We start from the raw sequence: 21,680 nt of genomic DNA, 5'->3' as shown, positions 1-21,680 counted from the left end.
AGTAAAAAAAAAAATACTTGGATGGATTTATATTCAATCACCACTAGGGTTACAAACGAATCGAACTGCACGTACGCGAGCAACTTGAGTCCAAGTTCGGGCCGAGTTTAAGTTGATCAAGTCAAACTAGAATTCGAACTCGAGATCAAATTCAAAAATACTTAGTTCGTTAGCTTGTGAGTCGATGCAGTTATATATATATATATATTTATTTTAATAGTAAAATTATATATATTCTTAATAATTTATTATTTGTTAAGAAAATTTATTCTTTTATTCATTTTTTTAAAATAAAAAAATTATTTTTTTTAACTCGAGATTTACATTGAGAGTTCGAGTTTCATAAATTTAAGTTGAGATTTGGATCAATTCGATTCGACTCATTTGAATTCCTAATCATCACCACGGATTAGAATATGCCTCTAAACTATATATCGTTTACAAGAGTTCTTACAAATCATGCACCGACGTAACCCTCATATCAACAACGGAATGCAACACTTGATCTTTTACGTAGAAGTGATCCATATTTGCTAGTTCAGCCAACTTGTGTCGGCAGATGGATTATTCATTTCAGCCAATCAAAATATGGTTCTACCAGATTTACCCACCGACAATTCCTCGCTGTCGACCTGGGTTCATTCACTAGCCTTTTCTTTTGTTTTTCCAGTTTAGGCAAATCAGCGGCCAACCAAACACGTGCAGGCAATTAGGCGGCACCACCTCTGTTCTTCAACTGTGGGCGGTGAAGAGAGCATCTCTCTCTGGCAACATAATTGCGTCCACAGCGACTAATTGGCCATAAGCGCGAGAGCCCGATGCTAGTAAGATTTCTTGAATAAAACCCATGTCAGCCCAGCTCCAAAACTTTTCTTGGGCCTGCTAAATACTTAATGATAGCATCTCCACTTCGATTGGCTGCGTCTGGGCGGTCAAAAATAATTCCATTTCTTCTGTTCACTGTTCATGCACAGCAACCATAACTTAATTGCAATAGGTAAAGATTAAGAAAATCAGTATCAGTCAAGAATTACCATGCGATTTTCTTTGTTGTCGACAGGCTGTGCTGCTACGGCCCTAGGCTACCATTTTCGCGGCAACGAAGTTTAGCCGGGATAAAAGAAGCTTCATGAAACCTAATTTAGAGTAGACTTTTCCTCTAAAAGCAGCAAGAATCACAATTTACGGAAAAGAGATACTTGTCTACAACCTCAAAAACAAATGGAAGTAGGATCCAACTCGCGGATTTATGGAGATCAACACTCAACTAGTCCTGAATTTTGACTTGATGCTGCATTCAAAAATAGTAAATCAAATTTGGATCTTTAATCAATGGCTTGGTCCTCTGACCACTTATTTTTCTGGTTAGGGATCAGGACCTTATGATGTCGTTTCAGAAAGAATGAAGTACAATGAACAAAAATTGATTACCTAAGATTCGTTTAACCATTTAAGGACTGATTCATCATCATTATTTAAAGAGTAAATTTTATATATACTGACAGTGTATACACTATCACAATTGGATGCACGACACATATACAAAATTTGATTTTTAAATTCAAATTCAGATTATGTGTCATATATCCAAAGATGAAAGTGTGTACACTGTCAGTGTATAAAAGATTAGTTTTTATTTAAATAGGTCTTTCATTTAATTAGCGCAAACAATCATCAAATTGGCCTACCAATTTGCTTACTCTTCAATAGACTAATCGGGCATGGCTCCCATATCAGATTTTTTGAAACCTACTTAATGCACCATGTTAGTGTGAAACGAAGAAAAACAATGCAGTTAAACGACAAATCTTCATTGATCAGCATCAAATGATGTAAAATTCTCGTCGACATGCAATTTTGGTGGAGCCCTTGTTAGTTTCCTATACAGCCCGTGACACTCCAGGACGCTAGCTAGGAACTAACGAGTGAAGACGCCAAGCAACAAATATTGGATTTGCATTGAGGGCTGGAAGCTGCCAGAATATTGAACATTTTACCTATATTAACTAGTTTCTTTTGTTTTTCTTTTTTGGGTGTGTATAAATATGTATACGTGTATTGAAAAGCATCATTTTATTTTTGGTGCTTCAAAAACAAATTTTGTATGGTGATCCAAACCAGACTTGAGATTCATGGCATCTCCTCCTATTGCAGAAAGATGCTATGAAGGTTTATAGCAGCACTAATTTGAAGTCAAGGTAAACCGACGCGTAATCCAAACTTTGATGGTGACTTTGCAGATAAGGTGTGGTATGTATATACTGAATTCAAGTCAACAGAGTACAAATTAAGGTACAGTCATCTGTGGGATGGTAACCCCCTTTAAATCTTGCAAAAGTAAGGGATGTACAAAATTAGGACATAATTCAAAAAAAGTGGAGTTTTGAGTGTTGCTTCTTCCCCGGTTGGCAAGGATGTCTGCACATTTGTTTGCTTCTCTATAATTATGGTGAAAATATACTTTCTGGAATGTAGTCAATAGCTCCCTGCAATCAAGAATAATAGGCGAAAGTTCATGAGAAACATATTCTGTTGACTTGACTTTATTTTAATGCATCTTTATTTACCAAAAAAAAATGTATATACTGAATTTGACAAAAGACAAGAAAAGGAAAATGTTTCGATGGAGAATAATATTACTTGATTCTCAACGGATGGCAAGAATGCTAGCCACAAATATTAATGGGGAACATGTCGCATAGAATCATTCAATTGTTGAAATCTAAAACACACAACAAATCTGTAATCATTCAATTGTTGAAATCTAATACACACAACAAAATTCAATTAAAAGATCACAACATTGCTGGAATGTTTGGAGGTCTGTTAGTATAACTATTTCACGAGTTCTGAACTACCTTTATCAGTTTTTAGAGTATTTCTCTAATTTTTTCGACTTCCAGTTTCGCCAGCATTGTTGATTTTCGTATACCGATTACCAAATGATGTATCAATTATACAAGAAAACCAGGATTTTTTTTTTTTATACATAAATTGGCAGTGTAACAACACTGGACATATATACGGTCGGTTCACATAATCCATGGTTTGATCGACCTGGCCGTTTCAAAGAAACTTGGCTTGAGTCGATTCTAACACATATTTGATCACAGATGCATGTCTTCAAATGTATCTAAACACTACATCTTTTTAGCACTGATAATAGTTGTAAAATCCAAAATATTGAAGTTTGCCCTGGATACATCAACTAAACACTTTTAACTTAATTAGGTAATGTTACACTTTGCAATTTCTCGATGATGGTGAATAAATGGTACAGTCAAACCATCGTAAAATTTGTCGTAAAATTTTCCACATCAACCATCGTTGATTCAAGATCTCTTTTTGGACCTCCAAAGAAGAAACTATAAAGAAGACAAGTTGCCAAAATGTACAGTCAAATACAGCAGAACTTACGTACATTCTCAAACCAGAAAAAAGATTTCAATGGTACGTACACTATCAAATAATTCTATCAAACTTGTAGTTTAGCACATAGGTGAACTAATGCCCAAAAACAAAAAGAAAGGCAATAACCGCTCAGATTCTCGGTTCACATGCAAGCTTCCAAATGCCGAATGTTGTCGGGCATGCCAGCTAAAGTACCTATAAGACACATGGCCATCACAATTTTCTTTATGTGCTTCAATTTTAACTCATATTCCTGGGGATCAATATCCATGCAAGCTATAAAAAGCCCACCTCACCTAAAAGTTCTCCACCATCAAATTACGAAACCCTTCTTTCTTTTACCCATTTTCTTAGTAATTGCTTCAAGTTCTGGATATGGCCTCCATGAACACTACTAGGGCTATTGCTCTCTTTCTTTGTTTCAACGTTCTCTTTTTCACTTTTGCTAGTGCATGTGGGGGCGGTTGTCCTCCAAAACCAAAGCCAAAGCCAAAGCCAAAGCCAGGCAAATGCCCTAAGGATGCACTAAAATTAGGTGTATGTGCAAATGTCCTTAGCGGATTGCTTAATATTACTATTGGTAACCCTCCAAAGAAACCATGCTGCACATTGATTCAAGGTCTTGCTGACCTCGAGGCTGCTGTTTGCCTTTGCACCGCGATTAAAGCAAACATTCTAGGTATCAACCTTAACATCCCACTTTCCCTAAGCCTGCTCCTTAACGTCTGCAGCAAGAATGTCCCGAAGGGCTTCGTATGTGCCTAGAGTGCGAAGAGGGCTTCCTGAAGACTGAAGTACTTTTGAACTTTTGTTTACTTCTGTTCTTTTTTTTTTTTTTCTCTTGATTTCGAAATTCTTGTTATGTGTGATACCAGAAAAGCAATCTGGTGTGTATATTTGCTTGGTAACTTCTTGTTTCCATTTGTACTAATGGTTGTGTTGTTTGATGGCTTGACATTAAATAAATTTTCTACTGTGAATTCACATGATGAGTCTTGTCACTTGGGTGTGCAAAATGCTTCGTATGTACCTGACAAAAACTCTACACTTTTGTTTTCCTTTTCTTATGTGGTTTCTTCAAAAGGACAAGAGCTATAAGTTAAACGTTGCCATAGAATCACCATCTTAACATTTTTATTCTTTTTCTCACTTAGTACTTTGTCGTGTAAATTGTTAAACCATTTAAGAGACAATTAAGGACAAATGGCATATTCAAATTTTTTTTTCCTTTTTTTTTTAAAAAAAACTGATGAATATGTCATTTGTCCAACAGTTTTTTTTTTTTTTTTTTTTTTTGGGTTGGAAAAAGAAAGTGGAATACGAAATAATGGAGAAGATCGAAGTCCAACTTGCTTGCGCAAAAGTTATGCAATTTGGTTGGAGTTACTGTAGATAAGTTTCTACCGACAAATTTTGAGATAAGATTGTCATATGTAAAGTTTTAGTAGAATCGTGCACATAGACGACTATACGTCAGAGTTCTATTTAATTCAATATAAAATGGAGAAAAAGCTTGAATGTTTCTCATACTTACAATTACAAATCTTCATGCCAAGTTTTAGGTGCTGATCTTTCATATCTCAGGATGCACGAAAACTAATAAGCTCAAAACATAGAGGATTATGCAACAAGCATATAATTATACAGTTTGCCAAGAAAAGATTATGCAACTACACTACTGTCTCCAACTTCCTTACCTTTTCTTAAGAACATAAGAAGGAAAAGATAAGAGGAGTGACATGAAATCCTGCAAAGACAAAGTGTCACTTACCAATGTACAGCCTGTTTCAGATGACAATAACTGAATTTTTTTTTTTTAAAAAAAACACAATAAAAAACATACAACCTAATATTTTCTTTGTCTTTAAGAAGTTTATTTGAATAGGTTCTACTATAACACAACCAAATTCAAACCGAATATTGATGACACAAGCGTGGTTACGTCCCATGAAATGGAGAAGCAAACACTATATCTATATGTTTTTTTATACGTATAACACATATTTTCAGTAAACTTATATTTAATGGTGATATGCATTTACTCCTTGATACTTTTACTACGCTATACAGATTAAAATAACAATTTTTTTTTCATTAAAATCTTTTCTATCCTTGCCTAAGCAGTCTTTCTTAAAGTCTGCTTCATAAATAAAGGACATAGCTCAGTTTCAAGTTATTGAAAGCATTTTAACCTTTTCGCAATATGTTCTATGTAATCCAATTGTCTAGCTACTCTCCCTCCAAAGTAGCCTTTAGTAAATTACTTTAGTTACTACTTTGGAAAAGGCAAAAACTTTGTTTGTGGGGGTGTGGGGGGGGGGGGGGGGGGGGAAGGCTCATCTTTTAGAACTTTTAGACAGTGTTTGTTTAGAGGGAATAGAAAGGAAAGGAAAAGAAAGAAAATGGAGGGATAAGAGTTTTGATGTTTGAATTGATTTTTAAGAAGGGAAAAGAAAGGATAGAGAGGGATGAGATATAGTTATTTTTTATTAGTCTATTTTCTATCTAAAAGTGGGTAGAAACAGGGGGTAAGGGAATCAAAATTATGAAAATTTTCTAAAAAGTCCATGTGTTTACAAATTAAAATTTTAAATAATGAATAAAAAAATAAATAACTCATGATAGTTTTTCTTTCCTTACGTTTCCTTCTCTAATCCAAATAATATTTTCAATGTTTTCTTTTTTGTTCCCTTGTATGTAACCTGAACAAGACGGTGCCTTGGTAATTTCCGTTTATTGGGTTCTCTCGAAGGGCTCAAGGCGGCATGATGAGAGCTGATTGATTTAACGGCCCATCTCCGAGGCTTAACAGCGACGGATCGAACACAAATTGCCTTCTAATGGGTAATGAACGCAAAATCGTGTATTGTAATTTTCCGCATACGAACAAAATATACAAAAAAAAAAGAAGATTAAAATCGAGATTGTCTACACGAAGCCTAACAATAATAAAGGGAAATGTCGGATAATTAATTGACCCCAATGGCTTAGGTTAACTGGATTCAATAGGCTTTTTTTTTTGGCTTTGTGAACCAATTGAATTTGATGAATATAGGTGCAAATACAAATATGACCCAAATTCATTCACCTCATTGATGGGGCAAATCAGGTGTGGATGTGCAAGAATAAATTTAAGTAAAGGGATGCTGATTTGACCCGATTAGTTTCAAGTACCATGAAAATAGGAAACAAAAATTGAAAAATTATTTTTTCATTCACCGCTATAATTCCAAGAAAAAAAAAAAAGATTTCAGCTATTTTATTGTCTCACGACCTTCAATGACTGTCTGCGGGAACGTACTAAAATATTGACATAGAATTATTCTTTGCATGTAGAATATATGCGGAATATATATATGAAATCTTACTCCAAATTTCACAGGTTCTGCGTAATATGCGGGGGCTTTGTTCTTCGTTAATTACGTTCAACTCTAATCTCAAGTGACCCACAAGTACGATTAACAATAAACAACTGGGATTAGGTAGTGAGAACGGAATAAAAGATTTGTTAATGATGACATTTGACATGTGATTTTGGGTAGGAGCTACTAATCAATCTGTAGTCGAGGGCTGTGGAGCCCGCAGCACATTCCATAACGGTGCCCGCAAAACTCTAATCAAGAAACTTGCAACCACATCATTCAAACTTTTATGGTGACTTTGCAGATAAGATGTGGGAAATTAATACTTGAATTGGCGGGATATTGCACAGAGGTTACATTTTTAAGTATTCTGGTTTTTGTTATCTGTCTGTTCAATGACTTTTCGCTAGGTGCCTTGATGTTGAGGGAAGACCTCGTAATTATAAATACTTTTTTGGTAAGATTGCATGCCAAATGATATATCAATTAGACAAGAAAATCCAGACTGCTTTAATTGGATTGGCAGTGTAAAAAGATTGTATAGTTTCACATAAACTGCGGTTTGATTGACTAAGGCTTTGTTTGATTACCCAATTCAGCACTTGAATTTAATATATTCAGATTTTAATATATTAATATGCGTTTAATGATAAAAACTTGAACATCTAAATTAATTAAGTGACATTAAATTTTTTAGGCAAAATTTGCTCTAAAAAAATAAGTGATAAGCTATTTACTTATCATTTAATACAATATACACTCAAATGTATCAAATTTAGTACTTAACAATTTAATAATTTAATGAATTCAGATTTCAAATTTTAGATTTCAAACTTCAGTTTTCATATTTCAGTTTTATCAAACGTACCCTAAATCGTATAATCTTTCAAAAAAAACATGGCTTGAGTCGACTCTAGCTATTACATATTTAATCACACATGCGTGTTTCAAATTAATAAATCTAAATATTACACCTTGTTTTAATTTTTGTAACTTTAATATATAATAAATTTAAAATCCAAAACATTAAGGCTTCCACTTGATACATTAACGAACTTTTGAACTTAGTTATTAATATTCCACATTGCAATTTCTCAATGGTGAATAAATAATACAACGAAAATAGATATTCTTTGTCTTAAACTTTTCCACGTCAACCTTTCTAAGGTTGATTCAAGATCTATTTTTTTTATGGTTGACTCAAGATCTCTTTTTGGACTAAGGGGAAAAATACTGGTAGGATTCGTTTGGATTGAAAATTTTAATTAAGGATTTGAAATCCATTCCAATTGCTCTAATTGTTTAGATATCTTAAGAGGTATTTAGATTTGTAATTTTCTAATTATATAAATGCATTTTAAATATTAGAATAATTGATAATTTCAATTCCAAATACCTTCTAAGTAATTTAAACAACTAGAAGAATTTGAGAGAATTTCAAATCTTTGTCAAATCCCTCAATCTAAAGCCAAAAGAAGACAAGTTGCCTAAAATGTACAATTAATTATGAATAAGATACAATAGAACTTGCATCCTCAAACCCAAAAAGGATTTCAACAGTTTCGTACACTATGAAATAATTCAACAAATTTGTAGTTTAGCATGCATCTGGATTAAAGTGAAAAAGGCAATTATGACTTTTCGTATCCTCGGTTCACATGCAAGCTCTCAAATATTTGTCTAACGCAAAAATTTAGGTAGATCCGATTTACCTACGAGCCCACTGATGTAAACTATGCCACGTCGGTCGGTGCTGCTTTCAATTCAAATTGCTCTAAGCTCCTAAAGTCCACGCTTGTTCTCTTCTCTAGCAAATCATTTTACCGTTCGAGCTTTTCAGATGCCCCAGCCCTCAATTCCGGTAGATCATTTCGACCCTCTGCCACAAGCCACTCCTCGCCACCACCATTATCAACACTCCTCTCATGTCTCCTCCCTCTTCCCCTCTCCCCCCAAAATCTTCATTCCTCCCTCCCTTTCCCTCCTACTGAGATAGATGTGTTCTTGTGCAAGTGGCGGTGGGTCAGATTTTCACCAAACCCTGTCTCGCTACCGTGTATGTTCTCCATCTCTATGCCTTTTATGCCTACTTCCACTCTTTCTCACACAGCATAGGAACTAAGGTTTTAACCATTTTTTTTGTTACATTGATCAATTTTAATTGAAGAAAACCCACAAACCAAATCTGAGCAAAGATTCAACCAAAACAAAAAAGTGGAGATTGCCGCTGGATGGAGGAGGGGGGGATTTGAATATCTTTCAAGGAGGGTAAGATGGAGTTTTGGGGAAGAAAAAAAAATGAAACACTAACCTGGAACATGATACAACAGGATTTTGGTTTATACTGGTATTAATTTTAGAAGATGAAGAAATGGCACAAAATTTACAAAATATAGACAAGAAATTAGAAAGAGTTCTGGTGACGCGGCAATAATAGTCACCTCAACCTACCCAAGTTTTTGCGCCAATATGGTCGGGCATGCCAGCTAAACTACCTACGAGACACATGGCCACCACAATTTTCTTTATGTGCTTCAATTTTAACTCATATTCAGGAGGATCAATATACATATACATAGTCGTCCATGCAAGCTATAAGAAGCCCCACTCACCTAAAACTTCTCCAACGTCAATTTATAAAACCCTACTATCTTTTACCTATTTCCTTTGTAATTGTTTCAAGTTTTGGATATGGCCTCCATGAACACTACTAGGGCTATTGCTCTCTTTCTTTGTTTCAAAGTTCTCGTTTTCACTTTTGCTAGTGCTTGCGGAGGCTGTTGTCCTCCAAAACCAAAGCCAAAGCCAGGCAAATGCCCTAAGGATGCACTAAAATTAGGTCTATGTGCAAATGTCCTTAGCCGATTGCTTAATGTTACTATTGGTAACCCTCCAAAGAAACCGTGCTGCACATGGATTCAAGGTCTTGCTGACCTCGAGGCTGCTGTTTGTCTTTGCACCGCGATTAAAGCAAACATTCTGGGTATCAACCTTAACCTCTGTTTTAAAACTCGGACGGGACCGGCCGGTCGAACCGGGAACCGGCCAGGTAGCTGGTCCAAGTCATATTAAAAAATCAGAAATTTAAAACCCGGTCAAAGCCGGTCAAAAATCAAGTTTAACCGGGAAAAAATCGATTTTTCCGGTTCAACAGTAATTTTTTTTTAAAAAATTCAAACTTTTTAATATTATGTTTTGACCCCCTAAATTGTTAAAACTTATTGATATACCTCAAATATTTGATACTTTATAAATATTGTCCTAAAATTTGATGTTATTTTTCAATTAAATTCATAATTTTAATTCTAAACTTGTTAATATTTATTAAATAATATAAATTGCTACTTGATTGTTCTAATTTCTTTGTATTTTCTTGTTAAATATATTTGAAACATCAAATATATATGAATATACCTTTATTAATATCAATATATTATTAGATATTATATATATAATATTTTAATTTTTAAATAATTTTTATTTATGACGTCATCCGATTCGACCCCTATCGACCCCCCGGTCGAACCCATTGACCCCTGACCTCGGCCGAGTCACTATCCGGTCCGGTTCTGAAAACATAGACCTTAACGTCCCACTTTCCCTAAGCTTGCTACTTACGTCTGTAGCGAGAAGGTCCCAAAGGACTTCATATGTGCCCAGAGAGCTAAGAGGACTTCCTCATTGAACTTTTCTTTCCTTCTGTTTTGTTTTTTCCTCTCTTAGTTTTGAAATTCTTGTTGTGTGTGATGAACCAGAAAATAGTTTGGCATGTGTATTTACTTGATAACTTCTCGTTTCCATTTTTACTTGTGTTTGTGAGTTTGATTGTTTGACATTAAATAAATTTTCAACTGTAAAATCACATGATGAGTCTCGTCACATCTACAAAATGCTGTGTATGTACCTGCAAGTGTTCGAACTCTTGTTTGGATAGCCATTTTTTTTCAAAAAGCTTTTATACTTTTCGTGAATATATTTTTTAATTTTATTTTTATTTTAAATATATCAAATTACGATAGTACATTTTTCTACAAAATCTCAGAAAATTGCAATCCAAATACAAATATTGAAAAATCTACATATCATTTTCGTGCCATAGAGTCACGACCTTAACATTTTTATCTTTTTTTTTCTCACTTAGTACTTTGTCATGTAAATTACTAAACCATGTAACTGACAACTAAGGACAAACAAATTGACAGACGGCACATCTTCAACAGCTTAAAAAAAAAAAAGAAAGTCAATATGAAATAATGGCTAAGATCCATCTCCAACTTCCTTACTCAGAACTATGCAATTCGGTTGCAGTTATTGTAAGTAAGTTTCCACCGATAAATTCGACATAAAAAATGTCATATGTAAATTTTCAGTAAACGGACATATTGATTGATCTCAAAAATTCGTTTTCTCATTCAAGCAATCATAATTTGAAAAAAGGAAAAAAAAAAAAAACAATTTGGACTATGCTATGCCAATCGGCCTTATTATTAGCATTTACTATCCACGGATTGTCTATGATAACCATGACATATAAAGAATCTAGCTAGTGCAAAGTTTCAACTTTAGATGCTTAAAGTCCTAGTTTTTGTAGACTCTCAAGTCTCTCTCTTTCTCTCTTATAAAGTTTTAGAGCCTCCTTTAAAAAGATTTAAAAAAAAAAATCTAGTTTTTGTAGAACCACCGATGAATGTGTCAGAATTCTATTTAATTCGATATAAAATGGAGAAAAAGCTTAATTCTTGCTCATCTTTATCCAATCTCCAACTCAACTTTTAGGTGCTCATTTTTATAGCTCAGGGTGCGAGAAAAAGTAAGAAACTCAAAAATTAGAGGTATACGCGAGAAGCATATAGTTATAGTTTGCTAAGAAAATACTATGCAACTACACTACCATCAATAACTTCTTCATGTTTGTTTAAGAAATAAGAAGGAAAAGCTAAGAAGAATGACATGCAAGCCAGCACAGATAAAGTTTCACTTTGTGATGTTCAGCCTTTTCCAGATGATAATAGCTCAATTAAACATGTACAACCTAATATTTTCTTTGTCTTTTATGAAGCTTATTTGAATACGCTATACTAAAATACAACAAAATTCAAACAGATGCACGTAACACAGGAACTTGTGCCACTACCTTCGTATTTTGTAAGGGAAATGTTATTTGCACCTCTCCTTTTTGTTATTTGCACTCTTACTATTATTTTTATTATATAGTTTCCATTTATTAGACTACATGATATAATAAATAGTGGGAGCGCATATAATAAAAAATATGAAGTGTAAATAATATTTTTTTTAATTGTAAGACATACTCTCAGTAGATAACTTATATTTAATGGTGATATACATTTTCTCCCTAATATTTAATGGTTATGTACATTTTTTCCTTAATACACTTACCATGCTACACAGATTAGCATGATACATTTTTTGCCTAACAGTTTTTCTCCAAGTCAACTTTAAAATTAAAGGACACAGTCCTAATTCCTTCTTTTGACTTAACTTAGCTTCAAGTTGTTGAAAGCATTTTAACTCCACACAATATTTATATGTGATCCAATTGTCTAATTTCCTTCCAAAGTAACCTTTGGCAAATTATTTTAGTTACTTCGAATTAATTCTTTAAGAAAAGAAAAAGCCTTATTTCCGTTTCTCGGGTTCTCTTTGAAGGGCTCAAGGCCAAGAGGGCCGCATGGTCTCCTGTTCGAGTAGCCTGATGTAACTTGAAGAGAGTTGATTGATATACATGGTGGCCCGTCTCCTACGCTTAACAACGATGGATCGAACACAAATTGCCTTCTACCAGGTCATCAGTGCAAAAGCGCGTGTTATAATTCTGACAGGTCATGCTCATCCCTACACGAACAAAACAATACAAAAAATAGATCAAAATCGAGAGTTTCTACACGAAACCAGACAGTAATAGAGGAAAGGGAATCAGCTGATAATTAATCGCCCACAATGCCTTAGCTTAACTGGATACTTTATAGGTTTTTGGCTCTTTGCGAACCAATTGGGTTTGAATATTGATACAAATATAAATAAGACCAAGTCTTCCTGCATGGGTATACAAGAATAAATTTAAGTAAACGGATGTTGATATGACCCGATTAGTTTCAAGTATATATATCTCGAGAATAAGAAACGAAAATTGCAAAATTATTATTTCATTTCTTATTGTAAGTTCCAAGGAAAGAAAAAGATTCAATCATTTTATTGTCTAACGACCTTTTGTGCGATTCTTTGCACGCAGAATATGAAATCTTAGACGAAGTGTCACAGGTTTTGCATCATATAAGGGATTCGTTCTTCGTTAATTACGTCCAAATCTACTCTCAAGTGATCCACAGGCACGATAATTAACAATAAATAACTGGGATTAGTTGGTGAGAATGGAATAAAAGATTTGTTAATGACGGTGTTGGACATCTGATTTTGGCTGGAAGCTAGTTAACATTCTGTACGTAGTCGGGGCTGTGGAGCCCGTAGTACATTCCATAACGGTGGCCAAGAAACGCCAATGAAGAAACTTGCTACCGCATAATTCCAAGATGCGCACCAGTTTAGTCTTTTCTTGTCTAATATGCGAACAAATTTCTAGGTGAGTCGGCTGGACAAATGAAGCTCCTATTGACTAGCACAAATTGTATCGGAGTTAAATCAAATCCCAGCGCCAATTAGTGGATGATATGGTAGAAGTATGGTTAACATCAAATGTACTGGTCATGCATTTGACTACTTCTGGAAAAGAACGTTGCTTTTACCGAGTCGGGTTTTCCCCTCGTTTACTTCAGGGATGAAAATTATCACTCAAGTCAAGTTGATGCCATGAAGTCTACACGCGGCACGACCTTGTCTAGATAGCTGCGCGTAACCTACGTTCTACATGGGGTATAAAATTGAATGGCCAGGAAAATTTTAGGCCCGGCAATGACCTCGACCTCATAACTTGGCTTGTTAGGCTATTGGGACCTTGAATGACTTGGGATTTTTGTTCCTTCGCGCATCGCGGATACAGGGATTGAAGGGTTAAGGTTCGAAAAATTCCAGCATGTCTCGCAACGAAATGGCTGCCATTTCTTATTCTGCCAACAAAGATTGATGGGTGAACTTCGAAATCTCCATGTATGTACTAGGAGGTACTGATGGTTGAATTCCATCACTGCTAACGAACTGTAGAGGCAGATATTAAGAGAATTTGCTTCCTTTGTTTTGTATCTATAATTTAAGTTTTTATTACTAAAAAAAAAAAAACCAACTGTCTTTTATTCTCATTTGCTAGGTTTAGCCCCAACTTGTGGCTTTTTTTGCCTGTTATTGTGAAATGATGCTATTAGGATGATGATTGAGCACACGAGTCAGGCATAAATTAAGTTTTACGAGAAAGGCTAATAAAGTTGCTTTTGAATCTCTATGCCACTCAAGCCTTCTTTTTTTGACCCGGTAGAAACAAGAGAGCTGCATAAATAACAAAAAACTTTTGCCATTCCATCCAAGCTATCTTGTAAGGAATAAACACATTAAACACGAAATAAATAAACCCACTAGAAAGTAGAAAGTTTACAGCATAGCTAGGATTTGGTGAAAAAATGTACTTCATGTGGAATATGCATAGTTTGTAATCTGAAACAACCATATATTAGGGTGGGGATAAACTCTAATTCCTGTCCAGACTTGATCTTGAGTTATCGAGGAACATGGCAATTTGCATTTTCCCCACCTCACATGCACGCATCCAATGGGTTTGCCAAATCTATGTTTGTGTTGCCAGCTAAAATCTCCAGGGCACATGGGTCCAACGCAATTCTTTAATAATATACCTTCAACATAAATCAGAAAATTCACTCCTTGCTCACTATAAAAACCCTCAACTTCTTCCAAAACATTGCACGGCAAAAACCCTTCTTTCTTTACTATACCAACAATACTTAGCTACTATTGGGGTTTGAGAATATGGGTTCCAAGGCCACTACAACCCTAGCTCTCTTTCTTGCCTTTAACCTTATCTTTTTCACTCTGGTCAGTGCTTGTGGTGATTGCCCAAAACCAAAGCCACCAAAGCCAAAACCAAAGCCATCACCACCACCTACTGTTCCGTGCCCTCCTCCTCCATATTCTCCTACTCCCAATCCTCCTCAAAAATCTTGCCCAAGAGATGCCCTCAAACTGGGTGTATGTGCTAATTTGCTGAATATAATTGGGATCTCCATCGGATCTCCTCCAACAGAACCATGTTGCTCTCTCCTTCAAGGCCTTGCTGACCTGGAGGCAGCTCTTTGCCTCTGCACAGCCATCAAAGCCAATATTTTGGGCATCAACCTTAATGTCCCAGTTTCCCTGAGCGTGATTCTGAATGATTGTGGCAAGAAGGTTCCAAACGGGTTCCAATGTGCCTAAACAGACTTGCTTGTTTATTGTTCTAATGTGCTTTTCATTTGTAGCTCAACCATGAATTTACTTCTAAAGAGTCCTCCCCCTAGACAGTGGTAAGGGTAACTTCTTGTTACTTTTGTCTAAATGTTTTCTCAGATTTGATGTTTGTGATTTCTCATAAGGTTTTCGTGTACAAGTAAGTTGTCAGGTCTAAGCTTGTATCTTTCTATGTCGTGATCAATGAAAAGTTAATAAGCCTTTTTTATTACATTCATGATATGCCATTTTCTGATTCTGTAAAGGAAGATTACAAATTTTATAAGCATAAATTTTGGATTAATGCATGGATATTCTCGTTGTTGGTCTAAAGCCAAGATTCTACTGCAGTACGATATCTGCAACCTGCAGCAATCAATCGATTCTTGGATAATTATTACTAGCATGCATTGGAGACATGTTTACAAAAATGGATGTCTAATATACTGCTTTCTTGATCTACAAATTCGTACGTTTATGTTTGGTAAATGGCGTCTGCAACTTTCCATCGATCAATCAATTCCATTAGCTAAGAACCTGCGTTGGGATTCTTTCTTATCTAATGGGACTTGGGATGCGGACGGAATTACGCATCAGTACCCAATACGATGTTGATATCTGTTGATACGTACACTCTTCCGTGTACCAACTACGCTTCGCAGCACTTCCCTGTCCTCCTGATGATGGAAAATGGACGAGAGAAGTCGGGTCCATAATGCTTTACCTAGGCTGTGAAATATCGACGTCCTAAAAAAATCTGTCCTTTATTTTTTGTGTTGGTGGGAGTGAGAAAGAGAGAATACATCTTTAATCCGTCCTTTATTTTTTGTGTTGGTGGGACTGAGAAAGAGAATACATAAAAGATAAATATGTGGTGATTAAGCTGCTCTGATGCTATTTCGGTTTTGGGATAAATTTTATTTATTGAAAGTAATAATTGATCCTTTTATCCATTGCCAATAGCTGGAGAAATTCGTCACAGTAGTATTAACTTTTAAAATGTTAAAATAAGGAGGGACAAAATGGTATATACAAGGAGGATGAATCCTAGAATGAGTCCAGAAAGCAGGAAGTAGAGTTTTATGGATGGATATCTTTTAAGCACATCCTTGTAGAGTTGGAGTTTCCACAGGACTATCCACAGGACTATCGTTGTAGAGGCAGAATATATTCTTTCTACTTAGGAGATAACCAAAAAAAAAAAAAAAAAATTACGCTTGTAGTGCATGCAGCTAATTCATCCATGTACTTAACTAGTTCTTTTGCATGTTCTTCTTTCCTCAACTGTCCAATTATTTGCAACCACTGATAATTTTTGTTGATTTACTTTTGCAAAAGTTTGTTTACCTCGAAATGTTTTTTTTAAAAAAAAAAAATCATTCATCCCAAAAATAATTGTAATTGCAACCCTAGGACTTTTTTCTGCGTTAAAGATTGGAGCAAAGCCGCATAAAGCCAGAAAGTACGTTAAAAATAACCAACCAACATATATTTACGTATTGTCAGTCTAAACCTTCGAATATTTGACACTATCTCTGGTGAGTGAGGTTAAAACATAACAGCGATTTTCCATATATAATGACCCAAAATCAGGCAAATTTCCAAATTAAACATGCCCAAACAAACAGTTCGACAAAGCAGTCTAATGATCTTTTCGAAGGTGAATTTGACAGGAATGGAACACAATAATCAGCTCCGACGCATACATGCGAGTCATTATCAGTTAACCATCCTGCATACAATATTACATTCTTTTGTGTGTGTGTGCCGACATCATTTTTTTTTTTATCCCTTTTTGACAAGATTGTGTGCCTGACGTTTATTATCCTTAATTTGATGATGGCCGTGAGACTGCCCCTGATCATGTACGTATTTCCTTTCCATGCAACTTGATCAAATATTATTAGTCCCCCGATCCCAATCACCGGAAAAGTTATCCTCCTAATCACTGAAATACGACTCAGCCTAAACTAATAATGTTGACCTGTGACCAGTAGACTGAAAGCAAAATGAAGATAGAAATATTTCCAGGCCAGATAAAATAAAATGTGGACTGAGATTCTTTAGAGAGGTATGAATTAGTTAGTTCCACATGACATGATTGCGTTCACGGAGCAGGACATAGTTTAGAAGAACGTTATCTGGAGACCTGTTGAACAGTAGATGCTAGCAATGCCCGTGATGCTGGCTGGGTTGGTAAAAATCCATAACTCTTCATAGCCAGACAAAGAAAAATGCCTATCTCACGTATGTATGGTTGGTTTGTTTAAAAGCCAAGATTCTTTAGCTCCTTGTTTGTTTGATATCGACTGCCCCAGTATTTGGGAATAAAAACTTCAGAAAGTTGATCATCATGTAGGTCCAGAATCCGTTGACTACTTTTCCAGTCTCCTTGACATCGAAAGGCTTTGAAAATATCTAGTCGGTATATTGAGCAAGTTTTTGTTACTATTACATAAGTTTGATTGATATGGAAAGGCTTTGTTATTGTTTTAATGTTTAATATTAGGAAGACCTGACACGAAACTCTAATTTCATTAAGACTAATCCCATAATGACAAAACTAATCCCATAGTCATGTTTGCCATGCAGTGAAGTTAAATTAATGATGAGTGAAGAAAAGCTAGCTAGGTGTCATTTTCTCTCTTGATAGCCATTCCATAGTAATCAAATCAATAGGGATCCTGTAACCCACTAGTATTAAACTACTTTGGTGATTGTCTTTTTCTTGATCCTTTTTTCCTTTTCCATTTGTCAAGACAATTCTAAACTAATTGCCCTTAACTAATCTCATCGTACTAACTTTCGTGTACCATAGCACCCAGGAATATCACTATAGCCACCCACCGGATTTCAAAATACCACACAGTTGTGGCTTGGATGTCTCCTGATTTCGCTAGTATCTGCGGTCCCCTCTTGCTGTAATTCCAATATAGTAATTGCTACCATTATAATCACCAAAAAAAATCCCGTGAGCCATCTTTGGCTCAATCCATTCACATTAATTCCGATCGTGCGTCACTCTCTCAATAACTTCTGTAGCTGTTATTTTCAACTCATCGTTGGTTGATTATAACCTCAGATCTTTGTCTTTTTCTCTTTTTTTTGGGGGTCTGGCTACTTTCTGAATCAAAATTGTGCTCCTACATGAATGGGAACGAATTTTACAAGTGTGTGCGGAGATATGTTATGGAAACTATACTTGGTGCATGGACATATTGGAAAGCTACATTATCTAGCTAGGGAGAAGTATCAGTGAAAATTTGCAGTGGCAGCTCAGTCTATGCATGCATGAGAAAATTACGTTAAGGAAGTTCAATCATCAAACACTACCCGCTTACATTACTTTCATTATCTACATGCTGAATGTTGGAACTAAACCCAGTTTTTGATATGAACCATGACTTGAGTGAATGTCCGATTCACAACAAACTATATTTTGTAGCCCAATTGTATGCTCTGATGTTAAGGCTACCTTTCCAATCAACTTCCAAGTACAATATTGTGCAGGAAAGGGAAAGTAGTATAATGCAGAAGGAAATCTTAAAAAACCAAAACAAACAATGAGGTTCCTCGAGCAAGTTACATAGAATGATAATAGAAATAGAAACAACACAAAATCTTTTTGCCCAATATTAAAAGAGAAGTAAAGAGAGAAAGAAAGAGAGACACAAAGACTAATTAGGAAATAGAGGACTTATTAGCAAGAAAACACAACAATCAGTTAAGGAAGTGGAGGACATACAAAACCGGGGGTTGGGGTCAGCCCACAAGTTATTAGGACTTGAAGAGCCAGAGGAAGGAAAATGTTGAGGTTAAGGAGCTTAAGTCTGATAGTAGTACACAGACAAATAGCTGCTTCTAGCTCAAGCAACCCTTGAAGCACCGGACAACATACGTTCTCCACGGGATTCCCAATCCCAACATGGATTAATCCACCAAGCACATCCAAACAAAGCCCTAGCTTCAGCGCATTAATAGGGCAAGTAGCATTGCCTGGTGGGGACACACCTGGAGGTCCACCACCTCTTCCTCCGCCTCCACCTCCGCCTCCGCCACCGCCACCTCCTCCTCCAGGAGGTGCAGGCGTGTAAGGTGGGTAGCCGCCTCCCGAGGGAGGCGGTGGCACAGTCACCGGAGGGTTTATTATAGGAGGACTTATAATAGGAGGAGTGATACCCGGAGGGTGCGTGATCGGCGGTGAGATTATCGGTGGTGGCTTAATGATAGGTGGAATAATACCGGGAGGGTTGTTGATCGGCGGTGAGATTATCGGTGGAGGCCTAATGATAGGTGGAACAACAACTGGAGGGTTAATTATGGGCGGTAAAACTTTTGGAGGTGGTCTGGTAGGTGGTGGACGGAGCGGAGGAGCTCTGGGAGGGTGTGGCCGCGGAGTTGATGGAGGATGAGGCCTTTTGGGAGGGTGTGGCTGCCTCGGAGTTTTAGGCGGACTAGGGCGGGTGTAAGGCGGGTGAGAAGGTGGACAGTCGCAGTCTTCCCAGGCATAAGCAGGTGGCAATGCAATCAGCATGAAAAACATGCAGATGAAGAACATAGCTGAAACCTTTGGCGTAGCCATGGCTTCGGGTTCCTAAAGGATCGCCTTATTCTTTCTTTCTTTCTTTCCTTGCTGAACGTTTTGTCTTGGGATAAGTTGTGATGATCCTAAGATTTTATAGCGCAAATTTTTGTCGAACCCGTGAATGCATGAATAGTTCTGTGGACTCAGAAATGATGAGGAGGAGAGTGCATTCCAGCTTTTTTGTACGTACAACACATAGCCACGGTTGGAAAGGGTTGTACTAGTACTATATGATGGAGGATTCCAAAGAGATGGACTGAACTCTGATGATAGAAATAGAGAATTTGGAGGGTTGCTGGGCGTTCGCGAATTTCAATAGCTAATCCGTGACTGGCTGAATTGAATCCGTGAAGGTGGAGGAGTCTCTTATTTCAGAATAAGTCAGTTTTTGCACGGATTTTCAGGACAGCCCCGCTGGCTGGCTGGATGCTCTCCTATCCTGACTCTGCTTTTCTTGTTTCTTGCTTCATTTCATCCTCTACCCTCTACTGCTGCTACTACTATATTTGCTTTACCATATTTCTCATGGTGGAGGCCAATTCAGTAAATCATAGACCCCTCTCACCAAAGTTCTGCTTTTAGGACTATTGTTGGATTTATCTGGGATCGTGGTCTATTCCTCTTTTTTTTTTTGGGTAAAAATCGTGTCCTTGAAAATTATTATTGAGGGTATGAGCTATCTTTCTGAAATTTGTATACATCAGAGCATGAGTTCTCCTGTATTTCCATTCCATTATAATAGACCAAGTTGGCCAGTTGGCGTTAAGTGCAGAATTGAGGATTCTAGTCCCCTTGCGACCAGAAAATGGAGTTTCAATTGCATGGTCGCTGCCTGCTGCTCATATGTAAAAAAAAGGTAATAAAGCTATATAAAAAAATCATCTCAATTTTGAAGTCAGGCGCAAGGGGGATACTGATAGCGTCTCTGATAATATTGTTGACCAAAAATTGTGCATTACATTATTGATTAAGTTCTATAATCCATGATTTGCCTTAAAGATGAAATGTCTTTCTATTTTAAAGGGATCATGCAATGTATGATCTATATATCTACCGTCTGTATACAGGATTTCCGCTGAATCGGTCGTGTTTCAGTTGGATTGGCATCATGCGTGATGATTGATCTTCTATTAAAGAACATGAGGAAAAATATAAGAGGAAGAGAAAATAGGGTTCTTTGATCTTAGAGAAAGATCGATCGAGCAATTAAACAAACATCACCAAAAACTTAGTTTGCGGATTCATGCATTACTTCATCATGCGCTTATGCTCGTCTCTACATGAAACAGAAACATTAGGGGGAGAAATTTGATCCATTTGATGAAATAGCAGTCTACTGGCAGTGCAAGTGTTTTCTTCCCCCCATGACTAAAATAGTTCACACCCTTAACATTGAACAATAGTTTTTCATACAAATTAAATGCTTATTCTTCCTTAGAGGAATATTGGTATGGCTTTGGAGGTCACTTTTAAGTTTCATTTAAAAATTAAGGTTCGTTAAGAAATCCTTTGTTGCTCCACTGACTCACTTTAATCCAACGGTGTTTTGCTCACCCAAATAGAGAGGAAGAAAAATTCTGCATCCGCAACTAAATTTACCATTGAACAGGTGAAAACCAAATTTTCTAAATAATTATCTGATACATATAGGAGAAATTTTTATTCTAAATTGTGCGTAAAATACTATCTCAAGCAAAATAGAATGGCTAGCAAAAACATATTAAAAAAATGTAGTGGAACTCCAAAATAGAAATGGGCTCACATTGAAATGGAAAAAAATAGGGCCAATATGGATATTTGTGAAAGTTACTGTTTACTGGTTAGTGCGCATAAGATGATAAATGTATCATGTTTTCAGGACTGGGCAACAACCGTTTTATTTGACCATGTATTGTCTTGGACTGTAAACATGA

General features: G+C 36.2%; 3 protein-coding genes and 1 pseudogene across 3 annotated transcripts; 3 read left to right on the top strand and 1 right to left on the bottom strand.

The window, feature by feature from the left end:
• Positions 1-3,658: 3,658 nt before the first annotated feature.
• LOC113703040 (putative lipid-binding protein AIR1) lies at positions 3,659-4,400 on the top strand. The gene has a single exon (XM_027224253.2). It carries the CDS (start codon positions 3,787-3,789, stop codon positions 4,174-4,176), a length of 390 nt encoding a protein of 129 aa, XP_027080054.2. The 5' UTR covers positions 3,659-3,786; the 3' UTR covers positions 4,177-4,400.
• Positions 4,401-9,464: 5,064 nt separating this feature from the next.
• On the top strand, positions 9,465-10,496 carry LOC113704977 (putative lipid-binding protein AIR1; annotated as a pseudogene).
• A 4,149-nt stretch (positions 10,497-14,645) lies between these two features.
• LOC113703837 (14 kDa proline-rich protein DC2.15-like) lies at positions 14,646-15,414 on the top strand. Its single transcript, XM_027225317.2, has one exon. The coding sequence runs from the start codon at positions 14,727-14,729 to the stop codon at positions 15,168-15,170; it is 444 nt and encodes a 147-aa protein (XP_027081118.2). The 5' UTR covers positions 14,646-14,726; the 3' UTR covers positions 15,171-15,414.
• A 3,289-nt stretch (positions 15,415-18,703) lies between these two features.
• LOC140013842 (uncharacterized) lies at positions 18,704-20,293 on the bottom strand. Its single transcript, XM_072064028.1, has one exon. It carries the CDS (start codon positions 19,762-19,764, stop codon positions 18,907-18,909), a length of 858 nt encoding a protein of 285 aa, XP_071920129.1. The 5' UTR covers positions 19,765-20,293; the 3' UTR covers positions 18,704-18,906.
• Positions 20,294-21,680: the final 1,387 nt, after the last annotated feature.

This window comes from Coffea arabica, chromosome 8c (assembly GCF_036785885.1).
Source record: "Coffea arabica cultivar ET-39 chromosome 8c, Coffea Arabica ET-39 HiFi, whole genome shotgun sequence".
Taxonomy (NCBI): Eukaryota; Viridiplantae; Streptophyta; class Magnoliopsida; order Gentianales; family Rubiaceae; genus Coffea; species Coffea arabica.
The sequence above is the reverse complement of the archived record's forward strand: the minus strand, read 5'-3'. Positions and strand labels throughout refer to the sequence as shown.

Coding starts and splice junctions, on each gene's coding strand:
- LOC113703040 (XM_027224253.2), top strand. CDS start 3,787: ATGGCCTCCATGAACACTACTAGGGCTATTGCTCTCTTTCTTTGTTTC.
- LOC113703837 (XM_027225317.2), top strand. CDS start 14,727: ATGGGTTCCAAGGCCACTACAACCCTAGCTCTCTTTCTTGCCTTTAAC.
- LOC140013842 (XM_072064028.1), bottom strand. CDS start 19,764: ATGGCTACGCCAAAGGTTTCAGCTATGTTCTTCATCTGCATGTTTTTC.